This window comes from Rhinatrema bivittatum, chromosome 5 (assembly GCF_901001135.1).
Source record: "Rhinatrema bivittatum chromosome 5, aRhiBiv1.1, whole genome shotgun sequence".
In the NCBI taxonomy this organism is placed as follows: Eukaryota; Metazoa; Chordata; class Amphibia; order Gymnophiona; family Rhinatrematidae; genus Rhinatrema; species Rhinatrema bivittatum.
This window is the reverse complement of record NC_042619.1, coordinates 131,177,097-131,192,494: the sequence shown is the minus strand read 5'-3', so window position 1 is coordinate 131,192,494 and position 15,398 is coordinate 131,177,097. Positions and strand designations below refer to the sequence as shown.

Genomic DNA, 15,398 nt, shown 5'->3' with positions numbered 1-15,398 from the left:
AATAAATGGAGAACTATGAGGGATTAAAGCGACTTGTGTGCGAACATGTGTTTGAATAGGATTTAAATGACATCGACATCGAAGCGGTTGATACGGGAAGAATTATGTTGTAGAATTCATTAGATAGACCATATTTTTGTAAATTAATGGAAATGTGGATGTTTTAAGAGAAATTCCCTGAGGAAGCCTCATCGAGGCGAAACAAATAGGATCCTGTTTTGTTGGATTTTTATGATAATTGGTGTGTGCATGGTGTGAATGATGTGGGTTTGATATTATACAGATGGGATGTGCCTGTATTTTAAGTGGGGTAAGTAGTATTAGAGTAATAATGATATGTTTAAAAAGCATTTTTGTATTAATAAATGTATACATGTGAAATAGAGTAAGTTGTGCTACCTCAAACTATGCCATCTTGGTTAACAGCTATTATTGGAATTACTGCCTCAAAAAGTAGCCAAAAATGATATAATTTCTAAAAGTACACATAATTCAATGATGTAAATAAACATATGTTGGTTCTAATGAATTCTGAAAATATGAAAATCCTGACTCTGGGCACCAAAAGGGATATGCATTTTCCATTCCAATAAATAAAAAAAGACTTAACAGAAACCCTAAACTGGGCTGAGTATATCAGCTCTAGCCCATGTAGAAAATCTGAAGCCTAAAATTATTTTAAATGCAAAAAAATAAGTTATTTCTGTGCAGACTTGAAATCTCAAATATAGTAACTGAGCAGCCTGGATGGGCCAGTAGGTCTTTATTTGTCATCAACTATTATGTTAGACTAAAGCTGGTAAAACACAGGCTAGTAAACTTGAGTCTTATACTTTGCTGCCAATATTTCATACCGTACCTTCCTGTGCTGTGCCTCTTTCATTTGCTTTAGGTGTCTTTCCTCTTCCTCTTTCTTGGCTTGCTGATAAGCATGGCTTCTTGCCTGTTGGTTAGAATGCAACAGAATGCATGATAGAGCTTCCTAATCCTGTCCTGGTGACCCCATAGCCAATCAGGTTCAGAATACACAATGAATATGCATGAGATAAATCTGCATATAACAGGCTTCCAATGTATGCAATTTTTTCTCACCCATTGTGGATATTTAGAAAGCCAGATTGGCTGTGGGTCACCAGGACAAGCTTGTGAAACCCTGACATAAGACAACTTCACTGCTAGAAGACATTTCTGAATTCATGCTTTGACTCTAAGTATAAACACTTCACATGGCAAATATTTTTAATTTACCTTTCAAATATTCTATTCATGACTGTATTTAATAATCTACAGACTAATATTCAGAAAGCCTTTTAGTGGACAAGCTGTCCGTCTAAAGTTAGCTATCCTACATGTAGCCGGATAACTTTAAAACCTAATTGTCTATGTTTGAATATGATATAAAATTATACAGAGTAGTTAAATCACAAGCAAATAGAATGTTAGGAATTATTAGGAAGGGAATGGCGATTAAAATGGTGAATGTCATAATGCCTCTGTATCGCTCCATTGTGAGACCATACCTTGAATACTGTGTGCAATTCTGGTCACTGCATTTCAAAAAAGATATAGTTGCACTGGAGAAAGTACAGAGAAGGGTGCCCAAAATGATAATGGGCATGGAACAGCTTCCCTATGAGGAAAAGCTAAAGAGGTTAGGGCTGTTCCGCTTGGAGAAGAGATAGTTCAGGGGGGATATGATAGATGTCTACAAAATCATGAAAGGACTTGAACAGGTAAATGTATATCAGTTATTTATTCTTCAGAGAAGGACTAGGGGGCACTCTATGAAGTTAGCAAGTAGCACATTTAAAACAAATCAGAGAAAATTCTTTTTCACTCAATGCACAATTAAGCTCTGGAATTCATTGCCAGAGGATGGGATTAAGGCAGTTAGTGTAGCTGGGTTTAAAAAATGTTTGGATAAGTTCCTGGGGAAGAAGTCCATAAACTGCTATTAATCAATAAGGAACAGCCACTGCTTGTTACCAGCATTAGTAGCTTGCGGTCTATTTAATGTCTGGGTACTAGCCAGGTACTTGTGATTTGGATTGGCCACTGCTGGAAACAGGATACTAGAGTTGATGGACCCTTGGTCTGACTCAGTATAGCATATCTTATGTTCTTATGTTCTAAAGGTATCCAGTCTTGGGTGGCCAGATAACTTTCTACTTAATCATATATCTTCAGAGATATCCAGTTAAGTAACATGTCAGTATAACCATTAAAAAAAACCCATAAATAAAAGGGCCCGTGTCCTGAATTTGAGCCTTCCCCACCTTATAAATAAACCTTTTCTGTTGAGGCCAGTGTTCCTCAGTCCCAAAACATGCCCGATCCCTCTCCCTGGTCTCCAGGTGTTGGCCTGGAGACCCAGCAGTTCCATTAGAATTCTGGAATCTCCGGGTTAAATCCAGAGAGTTCCCCGGTATGAATGGGGGGTGGGACCGATTTGTCCTTTAATATTGAAACCAGGGTATGCACATCCAGTCCTTTGCCCTTGTCTCCCCCCCCCCCCCCCCCCCCCCCCCGCATTCCCAGTAATCTCAGGGTGACTGGGAATCAAAATTTCCCAGGTATGCCCTCATTCCTCCGCAGTGACACAAGAAAATGGGCTCACCCCCGGACCCCCTATCCCATCCATCCCTGCCAGGAGCAAGGGTCTTACTCACCCACTCCCGGCGGCTCCAGCGCTGCTTCTTTGGCGGCATTTCCAGCATAAACTTAGAAAGAATCCGGTTTTCTCTACAACCAGTACAGCTTTATTATCAAACTACAGAAATATAATCCAGTCAGCTAGCCTAGTAGCTGCAAAGTAGGGATCAAGACAACCACAAGCCTCCCAGACTGTACTCTATTAATGCCCTACTACTACTCTGGCATATTTTGGAGAGCCATTTGGATTCAAGGCAAAGAAGAGGATGAAACACTTGCTTATTCTCTAATCCTCTCCTCCTAAAAAAAATCCAAATAATGGCAAAAATGAAAATTTTAGAAGAAATAAAGTGTTCCACCTCCCAACCAATGGGAAAAATGCCAAGATGACAGTCCCACAGGAGAGATAAAAAGTTGGCCAGACTTAGAGCTCATGAGTACAAGATTCCAGAGAGAGCCCAGATACGTGTGCCATGGCCGAGGACTGTAACTGCAATGGCTGGACTAGGCAAGCTGGGACGAAGATACAGATTAAGAGACAAGCCCCTGGTGGATGTAGAAGTGAGCTGGTGATGCTATGGCCCAGTGGAGATCAGCTCTGATTGCACTGGATGCAATATAAAATATTATATTGGTACAATAGTAGCATGAACAGTTTTATAGAGGAAAGTATTACTGTGTTTATGGACTAGGAAATGAGATGAGGCTCAAAGGGTAAGGGCACAAGTGCTGTTTTATCATTCTGGATGATAATACCAAACCTTTGTTAATGTGAACAGATACCCTCTTTGCCATTCAGCAGGAACTGTAGATGCTTTTATCCCACTAGGGTTTCAGTTAACACCATTGTGAAAGACTTCTACATTTTTTAAGTCTCTTAATTTGTCTGCTATTGTTTTGACTTTCAAGTACAAGAGCACTTGCAAAGTTGTGTACATGGAATTTTAAACTTCTAAAATGTAATGCAGCGGAACCTTGCATGTATAGAATCCTTAAAGCGTATGTAACTATGTCAAAGTGTTCACTTACCCATGCTGTAGATTCTTTTCCAACTCTAGCATTTTGATAGGACCCACTAAATGATGATCCTGATTTCAGTCTACTCAAAAAGTCATTATTCCCCCTATGGAGAAATCCAAATAGAATTGTTAGTGCTCTCTTAAAAATAAACCAAACTTTTTATTTTACCTATGGGCTTCAGCCTTTTGAGTCAGCATACGATGACTAAAAGCATCAGAGGTGGTGGAACATAACATCCCAGCTAGACAAAGAATGAAGGCCCAGATGATCTAAAGGTTTTTTTTATTTCCTAATTTTGTATCAGTGGGGAAAATGCTTAGAATCTATGTGGGCTGACTATCTGGATAAAGTTAACCGGAGAAAATTGTCCAATTAACTTTGTCTGCATATGGCTGGCTGAATATCGGTCTCTGAAAGACTGGTTCTGGTTTAAAGAACAGATTTCTGAAATGTTGCACATATTGCTTATTAACAAGAATATACCTCCCCTCAATACTGTTCAAGTTTCAGAAAAAGTGGATCATGCGTAATTGTCTGGCCTTACAAAATAAAAAGATTATAAAAAATAAACCTAAATGTTGCATCTTATAGCACAATGCAATTCTATGGTTTGGGGCTATTTAAGAGTAGTTCATTTTTTTAAGCTTGTCACAAACCACAAGTCTCGGTCAGTTTTGAAGCTGCCAATGGAGCAAATAGCAGAGAGATTTGCAAGTGAGCCACAAGCCCAGGTTAAGATGCCAAAGCCTCTTAGTAAACTCACTTTCTCTGATGGCTGCTAAAGCTCCAGCCAGCTGCTGGCTCATTGGCCCAGCAGGAGCCAGATGTGATTGGCTGCCCTATTTATACCCCTCTTCAGCGCTGACTCCCTGCTGGTACAATGAACTCCTTGGATCCGTTTTCAGAAGTGCTGTTCCAGCTTGTTCCACATTTGTTACTGCTTCAGTTCCTGGTTCTTCGCCTTGTTTCTGCATGTTCCAAGCTTCCTGCACCTCACTCTTGTCCCTGCTATCTGCCTACTATCATGGGGTGCCAGGATGGAGTCAGGATACACCCCCACAGGAGTGGTACAGGACTGCAGGGCTAGACAACCCTCTCCCCCACAGGTTGAGCCCTTGGGTTCTGGGGGACAGTAGGGCTTGTTCTCATCATGGCTGGTCATAGCTGGAATCTGGGCTTGTGCTGGGCTTGGCAGGAGCTGGATACAAACAAGACTGGAGGCTGAACTGATAAGGAGGGCATGGCAGGAGCTGGAGATAGACAAGGTTGAATACAGGCTCGGGCTGGGGACTTGGGTCCAGGCTACAAGCTGAGCCAGGGACAAGGGCAAGGACTGGGAAACAGACAAGGAACTGGACAGGGCAGTGGAAGAATGGAACAAAGACTGGACAGGACTGGACTAGACAAGGACAGGCAACAGTGAACAGGGAAGCCCAACAGGGCACAAGTCTAGCTTGGAGAACCTAGCAGGCCTGGAGGCCATAAGGTAAGGCAGAGAAGTCAAGGGGGCCACAGGGCAAGGCAAGGAGGCTTGTTGTTAAGAACCACCGCGGGACTTACCCAGCTTTGACGTCCTCCTGCCATGCTGAACGCTGCCACTGACAGCAAAGTGTGGCATGAGACTTACTCGGCTCTGATGCCCTGCGCACCGGATACTGTCGCCAGCAACGGCAACACCTCCTTCCCACTTGCGCAGCAGGTGTGTGCACATCACTCAACCCCAGCCTTGTGAGCTGCCGCCGGAAGCACCAGCGCAAGACGTCAGCGGCAGCGAATACTTAAGGGGACAGTCTTACTCCTGCTCTTCGCCTCGGCAACGGGCTTGGTGAGTTTGCGATTCTTGCTGCTGTACTCTAGTTTGTGCTGTCTTCCTGGTCCTCCTTGTTCTCCTCGGTCCCTGTTCCTGTCTTGTGGTCTCCTTGTTGTGTGAGCCTTGTTCTTGTCCTCTCTTTGTCTGGCTTTGACACTGCCTGTTCTGAATTTGGATTCTGCTTGCCACCTGCCTCGACCCCCCCCCCCCCCCCCAAATCTAGTTCTGGATTTTAATTCTGTCTGCAGCCTGCCTTGACCCTCTACCTGGTTTTGGACTTTGGATTCTGTCTGCTGCCTGCCTTGACCCTCTACCTGGTTTTGGACTTTGGATTCTACCTGCTGCCTGCCTTGATCCCCTGCCAGGTTCAGGATATTCAGCCTCTGCAGATTCCAACCTGTTACTGATTCGTCAGGGCTCTCGCTCTGTGGGGGAATATGCAGTCCAATTTCGAACCTTGGCCTCCAAACTACGGTGGGGAGGTGATAGCCTTACAGCCATCTTTTGTCAAGGACTATCCAAAACCATAAAGGACGAGAACCACCAGAATCATTGGAAGAGTTGATCTGACTGGCGATCCGTTTGGACCTTTGGTTCCAGAAAAGATCCCAAGAAAGAGCTTCAACTCATTGTCCAGTCCAATTAGCACCCTCTTTTCAATGTCCAGCTCTTCCGACCAAACTTCAAAATCCCGATTTACCTTGGAGAGACCCATGCAAGTAGACCGCCTCAGGATTTCTCCCAAGGAACACCAGTGATGCCGGCAACGTAATCTCTGTCATTACTGTGCTGGTGTCGGTCACTATGTGGCTTCTTGCTCCCTCAAGGCACGAAGGCCACCCTGGGTCATTCGGATTCCTCTCCATAGATCTTACTTCCTGTGAGTCTTTCCATGAATGAGAACATAGCACACCTTCAAGCCTTCTTAGATACTGGTGCAGCTGGAAACTTTATAGAAGAAAGACAAGTAAGGCAGAATCAAATTCCTACCGAGCCTCTGAGATCTACCCTTAGTTTCCTCTGCTTCACTATTTATTTATTTAAAAACTTTTCTATACCGTCGTTAAGTTGGTTAACCATCACAATGGTTTACATAGGGGCACAACAATAAACATATGGGTGGTATAGATTACAACTTGTTAAGTGCCATCATTGTACGGTAACAATTCATAATTATAAATAAAGTGTGTATGTTAAGCTTGATTGTTGGGAACATTTAGGCGGTTTGGTTTTACCATTACGATGCATTGTTAGTTTAAAATAACAGCTTCTGACTTTGGTGTGCCTTTATACCTCATCTTTTTCTCGTTCTCTTTGTCTTTATCTTTATAGAACGCTTGTTTGAATAGCCAGGTTTTCAGATTTGTTTTGAAAATTTTCAGGTTACTCTGCAGTCTTATTTCTAGTGGCATGGTGTTCCAAAGTACGGGACCAGCCAGTGACAGTGCTCTCTCTCGTACTTGCGTGAGATGTGCTGATTTGACAGAGGGGATGGTTAGAAGAGCCTTATTGGCAGATCTCAGGTTTCTCTGTGGAACATGGACGCGTAGTGCTGTGTTAAGCCAGTCGGCTTTTTCATCGTGGATTAGTTTATGGATTATGCAGAGTGCCTTATATTGTATTCTTTGTTCTATTGGAAGCCAATGAAGTTCAGCAAGTGTTCCTGTAATGTGGTCATTTCTTTTTTTTGCCTGTCAAAACTCTGGCAGCGGAATTTTGCAGTATTTGCAGTGGCCATATTGTAGATTGAGGTAGTCCTAATAGCAGGGAGTTACAGTAATCCGTGCTTGCGAAAATCATTGCTTGTAGAACAGTGCGAAAATTGTTTGTCGTTAAAAGGGGATTTAGTCTCCTCAGGATCATAAGTTTTGTGTATCCTTCCTTTATTTTCAGTGAGATGTGTTGTTTCATGTTTAGTTCAGGGTCAACTATTACTCCTAGGTTTCTTGTTTTTATTGCAAATTCAATGTCTTGAATTTTATTGGTTATGAGTGTTGGTTGTATATGGTGAGTGTTTTTTTCGTTCAAGGTGTAGGAACTCGGTTTTGTCGATGTTAATTACTAATTCCATCTGGTTTAGGAGTTGTCTGATTATGTCAAGATATATATCTTAGCTAGTTTCATTGTTTCTTCAATGGTGTTTACAATGGGTAATAATAGTTGTATATCATCAGCGTATATGTAATGAATGATTCCGAGTCCTGCTAGTAGGTGGCAAATTGGGAGGAGATAAACAACTGTCAGGAAGGATTACCCGAATCACGACACCTCTGGCTATGAATACCGGCCTACTACATCAGGAAATGATCCATTTTAAGTCTTGCCATCTGCCGTCAACCAGATAATATTGGGTTTGCCATGATTAATGTTGCACCAACCCCACATCAATTGGGGTACCTTACAACTGGCTAAATGGATTCCCAAGTGCCATGAACGTTGTTTGATCCAAGTGAGGACCCCGACACTTAAAATTCAGCAATCATTTCCAACCCTGTCTGGATTTACCTGCCCTATAGGTGGAATTTGCTGATGTCTTAAGTAAACAACAAGCTGAGACTTTGCCCCTGCATGGAGACTATGATTGCTCCATTGAACTGCTTCTTGGGAAGATGCCTCCTTGTGGGAGAGCATATTTCTGTCAGTCCTGGAAAACAGAAGCCATAATTCAATACATTCAAGAGAATTTGGCCAGGAGTTTCATCAGGCCATCCTCATCCCCAGAGGCGCTGGGTTTTTTTCGTTCAGAAAAAAGATGGGTCTCTACAGCCCTGTATCGACTATTGAGCTCTTAACGCCATTACCAAGAAGAATCGGTACCCACTGCCATTCATTACGGAGCTTTTCAATTGGCTCGGGGAGCTCATATATTTACAAGTTGGATCTGTGGGGCGCTTACAATTTGATTCACATCAGAAAGGGAGACGAATGGAAAATCACATTCAACACATGAAATGGCCATTACGACTAGTAATGCCATTCGGATTATGCAATGCTCCTGTAGTGTTTCAAGCTATGGTAAATGACATATTTCAAGACTTCTTATATTCACATGCTATCGTATATTTGGATAACATTCTTATCTTTTCCAAGACGCTGGATCAGTATCAAGACCTGTATAACAGGTCCTGCAACAACTGAATGACCTTATACAAAACACGCTAAATAAAATAAATAAAAATAAAACTGTGTGAACAAAGGTTGTATGCCAAATTAGCGAAATGTGCTTTTCATCAAGAAGAATTACCCTTTCTAGGTTACATAATTTCTCCATGGCTTATGAATGGATCCAGAGAAACACAAGTCCTTCCTGGGTTGACCACAACCAGTGGGTCTCAAGGCATTATAACGGTTTCTGGAATTCTCTATTACTGCCAGTGCATCCATGAATATTCTTCACTAGCAGACCCCCTTACCACCTTAACCCGAAAGGGAGCAGATGATTGCAATTGGACCCAAGAGGCTGTTCAAGCCTTTTGACAATTAAAGGGAGAATTTATTAAGGATCCCTGCTTGAACATATGGATCCTATTTGACTGTTCATTGTCGAGGCAGAAGCCTCCTCCTTAGGAGTAGAAGCAATTCTTCTACAGCCAGATAATGATGGGAAATTGATTAACCTATGCGTATTTTTCTAAAACATTCTCTACAGAAAAAAAATTACTCCACAGGAGATTTGGAACTTCTGGCGATTAAACTAGCACTGGAGGAATAGCACCACCTTCTGGAGGAGCCAAACACACAGTCACAATTTATAACGACCATAAAAATATGGCATATCTGTCTCATGCTCAATAAATGAATCCACGACAACCCGATAGTCCTCTATTTTTCAGCTGTTTGTTATGGTTTTTGAGGTGTTTGAGTGGATTCTTGGGTACCGAGGAGATGACCACGTCCACGGGGAGGAGCCCCGTGAGGGAACCACAGTACTTACTAGTAGAGATGTGAATCGGAACTGAAATCGGATCCGATTCACATCTCTATAGATGTGAATCGGATCCGATTTCAGTTCCGATTCACATCTCTACTTACTAGACGCACAAACACAGAGATTCATATTTAATTATACAGCTGATGTATACCCCCAGAGGTGGCAGTCCAGGGACCCTCAGCAGAGGGGGACCCATCTCACAGAGATGGTATAGGGATATCCGAATGCAGGTTCCCAGTGCAGCAGAGCTGTAGATGAGACAGACTGAGAATGTTAGATTACTCACTAAGTTGGTCGCTGTATAGGTGGAGATCCAGCAGGCAGAAGTAGTTGACACAGGCACCGATCCAGGGAGAGCAGGCCCTCGAGGAGCGAGTACTGATCCCAGATAGGCACCTGAATAAAGCAAGGGTCCCCGAGGAGCGGGTACCCAGGTTAGAGAAATACCCCGAAGGGCAGAGGAGAGCTTCCAGCGGCAGCACGGCTGCAGCAGAGTAGTTCAGACCGGAGGCTTCCTATCCATTCACGATCCTTGCTAACTCAATGAGCTACAAACAAGGGCAAGCTAAATACCCAGATGGCGTGAAGTCACTCGAGGGGGATGCCCCCGAGATTTCCCGCCACGACGTGGATAAAGACATGGGCGCGCGCGCGGCACCCTAGAAGCCCTTAGGAGAAACATGGCGTGAGGCTTTGCCATTGCCGTTCCGGGGACGCCAGAGAGAGCGGCATGCAGATGCGGCGGTAGCCATCTTCCCAAGGCTAGGCGGGGAGAGCAGAGAGGAAAGGTGAGGCACAAAGGTCGAAGCCATCTGAGACAGAAGGACGCAACACTGTTTGACTTCAAATTGCGTTTTCATCTAGCAGAGAAAAATCAATGGGCTGATGCCTTATCCAGAAGTTTTGAACCTGATGAAATTCTCAATTCATTTAATCATATTATAGATCCAGCCAGAATTATGATTGCCTCTACTTTTACGGATCTGGTCGGGAAGACTGTAGTTTCCTAAGCATTTGCGAGAATGAGTCCTTTGACGGGCCCATGACTCACGCATTCAGGTCATCCAGGACTCCGACGTACCAAGGAGCTCCTCTCTCGACACTATTAGTGGCCTCAGTGGGAGAATGACATCAAATGGTATGTGGAATTTTGTCCTACTTGTGCAACCAATAAGAGTAATCGGACTCGACCTTGGAGTTTACTCCAATCACTACCAGCCCCTGAGGAACCCTGGAGCCACATCGCCACTGAGTTCATCACGATCTTCCCCTTTCTGAAGGAAATAATACGATTTGGGTAATATGACCACTTCTCTAGAATGGCCCACTTTGTTGCCTTACTTGGATTATCTTCGGCACCAGACTTGATGCAGTTGTTTGCTCAACATGTGTTCCGGCTACATGGCCCTCCCTCATCACATCTTGTCCAACCATGGAGTCCAGTTTACCGCCCGTTACTGGAGGGGCTTATGTCAGAAATTCAGAATACACCAACTTCTCAGCATATTACCCTCTGTCCAATGGATTAGTGGAACGAACTAATCAATCACTCAAAACCTTTTTGCGATGTTACGTGAACCAATGCCAGGACGACTGGTCTTTGTTTCTTTTGTGGGCTGACATGTGTCATAATAATCACATTAACCAAACCACAGGGGCATCACCTTTCTATTAGTTTTTGGATGAGATCCTTGAGTATCAATGCTTGTAGCTACATCATCAACATGCCCTGCCATTAGCTTGCCACCCAAGAACTACATGATCTCTGGCAAAATACTCATCAACTCCTGGAAGAGACCACGGCTCATTCTAAAAAGCAGGTGATTAAAAGTGACATCCTGCACCACAATTCTGTCCTAGAAGAACTTGTATGGTTATGTACCCATAACCTCTGATTATGAATGCCTTCACTAAAATTCCCGCCCTATTTAGAAAATGTGACAAACTCAAACTACCTTCCAAGTTTCAAATGCATGACGTAGTTCCATGTATCTCTTCTCAAGCCCGCTGTTCTGTCTTGGCCATCTAAAAGGTTTTTTGCGACCTCCACCTACGATTTTCGAGAATGACATACAGTATGAGATTCTGGATATCAGGAAAGGAAGGAAGAATTACATATCTTATTTCAGAGAAAGGACTATGGCCTGGAGGAGAACTCTTGGGCCCCGCTAGTGATATTCAATAGGGATGTGCATTCGTTTGCGACGAAATAGGAAATAGAGACGATATTTCCTATTTTGTCGCGTTTCGGGGGGGGGGACGAAATGATAAGAAAACCCACAACATTTTGTGTGGTTTTCTTATCATTTTGGGGGGGGGGGGGGGGGAGAGAAGGGCACATAAAAAAAAAAAATCAAACCCACCCCAACCCTTCAAATTTAATTAATTGCAACCCTCCCCCCCAAGACTTATCAAAGTCCCTGGTGGTCCAGTGGGGTCCTGGGAGCAATCTCCCCCTCTCGGGCCATCGGCTGCCACTAATCAAATGGCGCCGATGGCCCTTTGCCCTTACCGTGTGACAGGAGCTATCGGTGCCATTGGCCGGCCTCTGTCACATGATAGGAGCAATGGACAGCCGACGCCATCTTAAAAAATGGCGGCGGGCCATCCATTGCTCCTACCACGTGACAGGGGCCGACCAATGGCACAGATAGCCCTATTACATGGTAAGGGCAACCGGTGCCATTTTGTTTACTGGCAGCCAACGGCCTGAGAACGGGAGATCACTCCCGGGAACCTCGCTGGACCACCAGATACGTTCAGCAATTTTTGGGGAGGTCGGGAGGGTGGGGAGTTGTAATTAAATTTGAAGGGTTGGATTTTTTTTTTTTTTTGGTGTGGGGCAGTCGAAAAAATCGGCCCGAACCGCAGGAAATGAAATTTCCCGCGGCAGGCTGATAACGAAGGCCGAACCGAAAGGTTCAGCCGAATCACATCTCTAATGTTCAAGCCCCTCAACTTATCCACAAATTTCATCAATGTTTTCCATTAAAATCCAGACCTAGGAAGTAGGGAGGAGGACCTTGCAGGGGAGGTACTGTTAAGAACCTCATTGGGACTTACCTAGCTCTGATTTCCTCATGCGCTCTGAATGCTGCCGCCGACAACAAGCACGGCACGAGATTTGCTCGGCTCTGACCCCCCACCCCCACCCCCGCACCAGATACCATCACCCGGCAGCAGTTCCTTCCTGCCTGTGCAGCAGGTGCATGCACATACCCTCAACCCCAGCCCTATGTACTGCTGCTGAAGTCCCAGGGCAAGACATCAACTGCAGCGAATATTTAAGGGGCCAATCTTCCTCTTGCTGTTCACCTCGGCAACAGGCTTGGTGAGTTTGTGATTCTTGCTGCTCTACTCTAGTTTGTGCTGTCTTCCTGGCTCTCCTCAGCCCCTGTTCCTGCCTTATAGTCTCTTTGTTGTGTGAACCTTGTTCTTATCCTCTCTTTGTCTGGCCTTCTCATCCTTTTTTTGAACATTTTTAGGGAAAAATTCAAAATCTGGAACCCACTAAAAAAATGATTGATCCAAGGAAGCTTTTCTACACCTGTTAATCTAAGGTTACCCCTTTGTCTTGCTATCAAAGACCCAAATACCAAATCCAAGGTGTCTGCTCCCCCATGGGTCACTCATGTACCATCTGCTCTAAATTCTTTACAGCTAAAAGCTCCAGAAAAGCCTATGCTTTATTATTTTCTACACATTACACATGGAAATTAAAATCTCCCATAGTTAACAAATATGGGTACTTCGGGGCCTGTCCTGAAATAACTTCAGCAATCTCGTTCAGTAACTCATTAGAAATCCCTAGTGGGCAATACCAAATTGAAATTATAATAGGTTCCCCAAATTCTAATTTCACAGAAATAACTTCATAACCCTGTACTGACTGAGCCAATGTATAATTTTTCAAAGGTAAGGAATCTTTAAAGTAAAAGCAACACCCCCGTTGCATGCTAATAAAGAATAACCCTTAGGGTATTCCTGTGAGATGGCAATTGCTTATTTGTTAACCAAGTTTCTGTAATGCATGCAAAATCCACTGCTTTATCCACAATTAAATCATATACAAATAACCAGTTTTTCTGTAAAGAGCTTACATTATTTAAAAAACAGTTTAAACATCCATTCACGTTCAAACAATCCTTCCATTCTTAAACCACTTTCCTGAGGGTTTAATAGAAATTACCGCACGTTCGCTCCCCTCAAAATTTGCTATATTCTTTCGACTAGACCTTATATCATATCTCCCTTTCACTAATCTAACTGAGATATAATCAGCCATTTTTTTTACAAACCCAAAACGGACTCCTCAGAGCACCCTAAGAGGCTCCCCAAGAGACAATAATCTTAGGCTTTCCTCTTTGGTGAGCTGCAGCTGGTGGTGGTTTAGGGGCCAGTTTTACATGCAGAGTGAGACGTACGAACTGCACAGTACACCTCTGTGAAGATTTGATGTCATTTGGAGTGAGGAAAGTCTCACAAAGATGAGATTTCTATAGTGTTCTCTCACTCTAGCTTGATGGACTCTATAACAGGGTACCATCAAGCTAGGCTGAGATAACATACTAGAAATCTCATCTTTGTGAGTCTTTCCTCACTCCAAATAACATCAAACCTTCACCGAGGTGTACTGTGCAGTTCACACGTCTCACTCTGCATGTAAAACTGGCCCCTAAACCCTAAATCACCACCACCACCTCACCTCAAGCTATTAGCTGGCCCTCCTATAGTCATATAATACTGAATACTGTTAAGGCCTCCCCAGAGGTGCTCTCTCTCTCTACCTCTTTCTACTCCACTCCTCTCCCTCTCCCCTCCCAAGCGCAGAAATGGCTAAAATGCAATTTACAAAATGTATCGTGACTTGCGTTACGGCCATTTCGGGCATATCGCACAGCTTAATGCCAGGAAAAACGGTGTAGTTATTTCTGGCATTAAAACCGTGTGATAGCATGTGTTATGCTATTGCACAGTGCGATATTGCCCTTCATTTTAATTATCCCACCCAAACCCCTCCCTAATCCTGCCCCTTCCAAAAATTTGCATTTGCACCATGCAATAGTACTATTATTGCATGTGTTATGACTTTAACGCATGTGTTAGCGCCATAATGCATTTTAATGAATGACCCTGCAAATTTGGCATCTAAACGCATTAATGCACTGTAGTCGATAAGCAGGCTCCTTGGTCATCTAAACAGAAAAGTAACCAGTTATATTATTTAGTTAATTAAGAAAATAATTAGTTGCAATCAACTTTACAGCACAAAGGAAAACATGTGTGCAATCAGTAATCCTCATATGGATTATGGCATGGCTCAACACTATTCTGCCTGTTATGTCTATAATCTGCCACCCTATGTTTTATGACTGTTCAGAGTGTGATGTCTCTGAAACAGGGCTGACAAATTTCAAAATCGCTATCATTTGATGTATACTGACAACTACACACCTTTCCAGCAGTAACAAATAATGAGGGTAATAGATTTTCACCAATTAAATATGTTTTTTGGCTGTGTGTGGTGTGGCTTGATTTGTTCTTCATGAGATATTTTGGAGTGATTTATTAACAATGCCATACTAATGATTTATTTATTTATTTAAAAAGTCTTCTATACCGATGTTAGTCGAAACATCACCTCGGTTTACATTTATTTATTTATTTTATTTATTTATAACTTTTATATACCGGCATTCGTAAAAAAAAAAACATCATGTCGGTTTACAGACAACTGAGAAAGGAAATTACAATGATAGATGGAGGAAGGATAGGAAGTTAAAAGGTGACAACTTTACTGTAGAGCCAACGGGCGCCACAGTTATTAAATGAGATTACATGTGGTTAACCAGGTTGGACATAATTAATTATATAACAAGAGACGACAAAGTGGGGGGGTAGCGCGGGGGTGGGGGATGAAGCGCATTAGGGGAGGCGGGGTGGGGTAGGAACTGTACAAGGGGCAGGGGGTGGCGAAGGGAAGGA

The 15,398-nt window shown here is 43.3% G+C and overlaps 1 protein-coding gene across 1 annotated transcript in view; it reads right to left on the bottom strand.

The window, feature by feature from the left end:
• The window catches only part of LOC115092374 (epithelial-stromal interaction protein 1-like), a 133,921-nt gene that overhangs the window by 63,148 nt on the left and 55,375 nt on the right, over nt 1-15,398 (bottom strand). Inside the window, exons 6-7 of the mRNA XM_029603178.1 lie at nt 3,682-3,775; nt 860-943 (exon numbers count right to left, since the gene is read on the bottom strand). Coding sequence (XP_029459038.1) covers nt 860-943; nt 3,682-3,775 — 178 coding nt within the window. The remainder of the gene's footprint in view (nt 1-859; nt 944-3,681; nt 3,776-15,398) is intronic.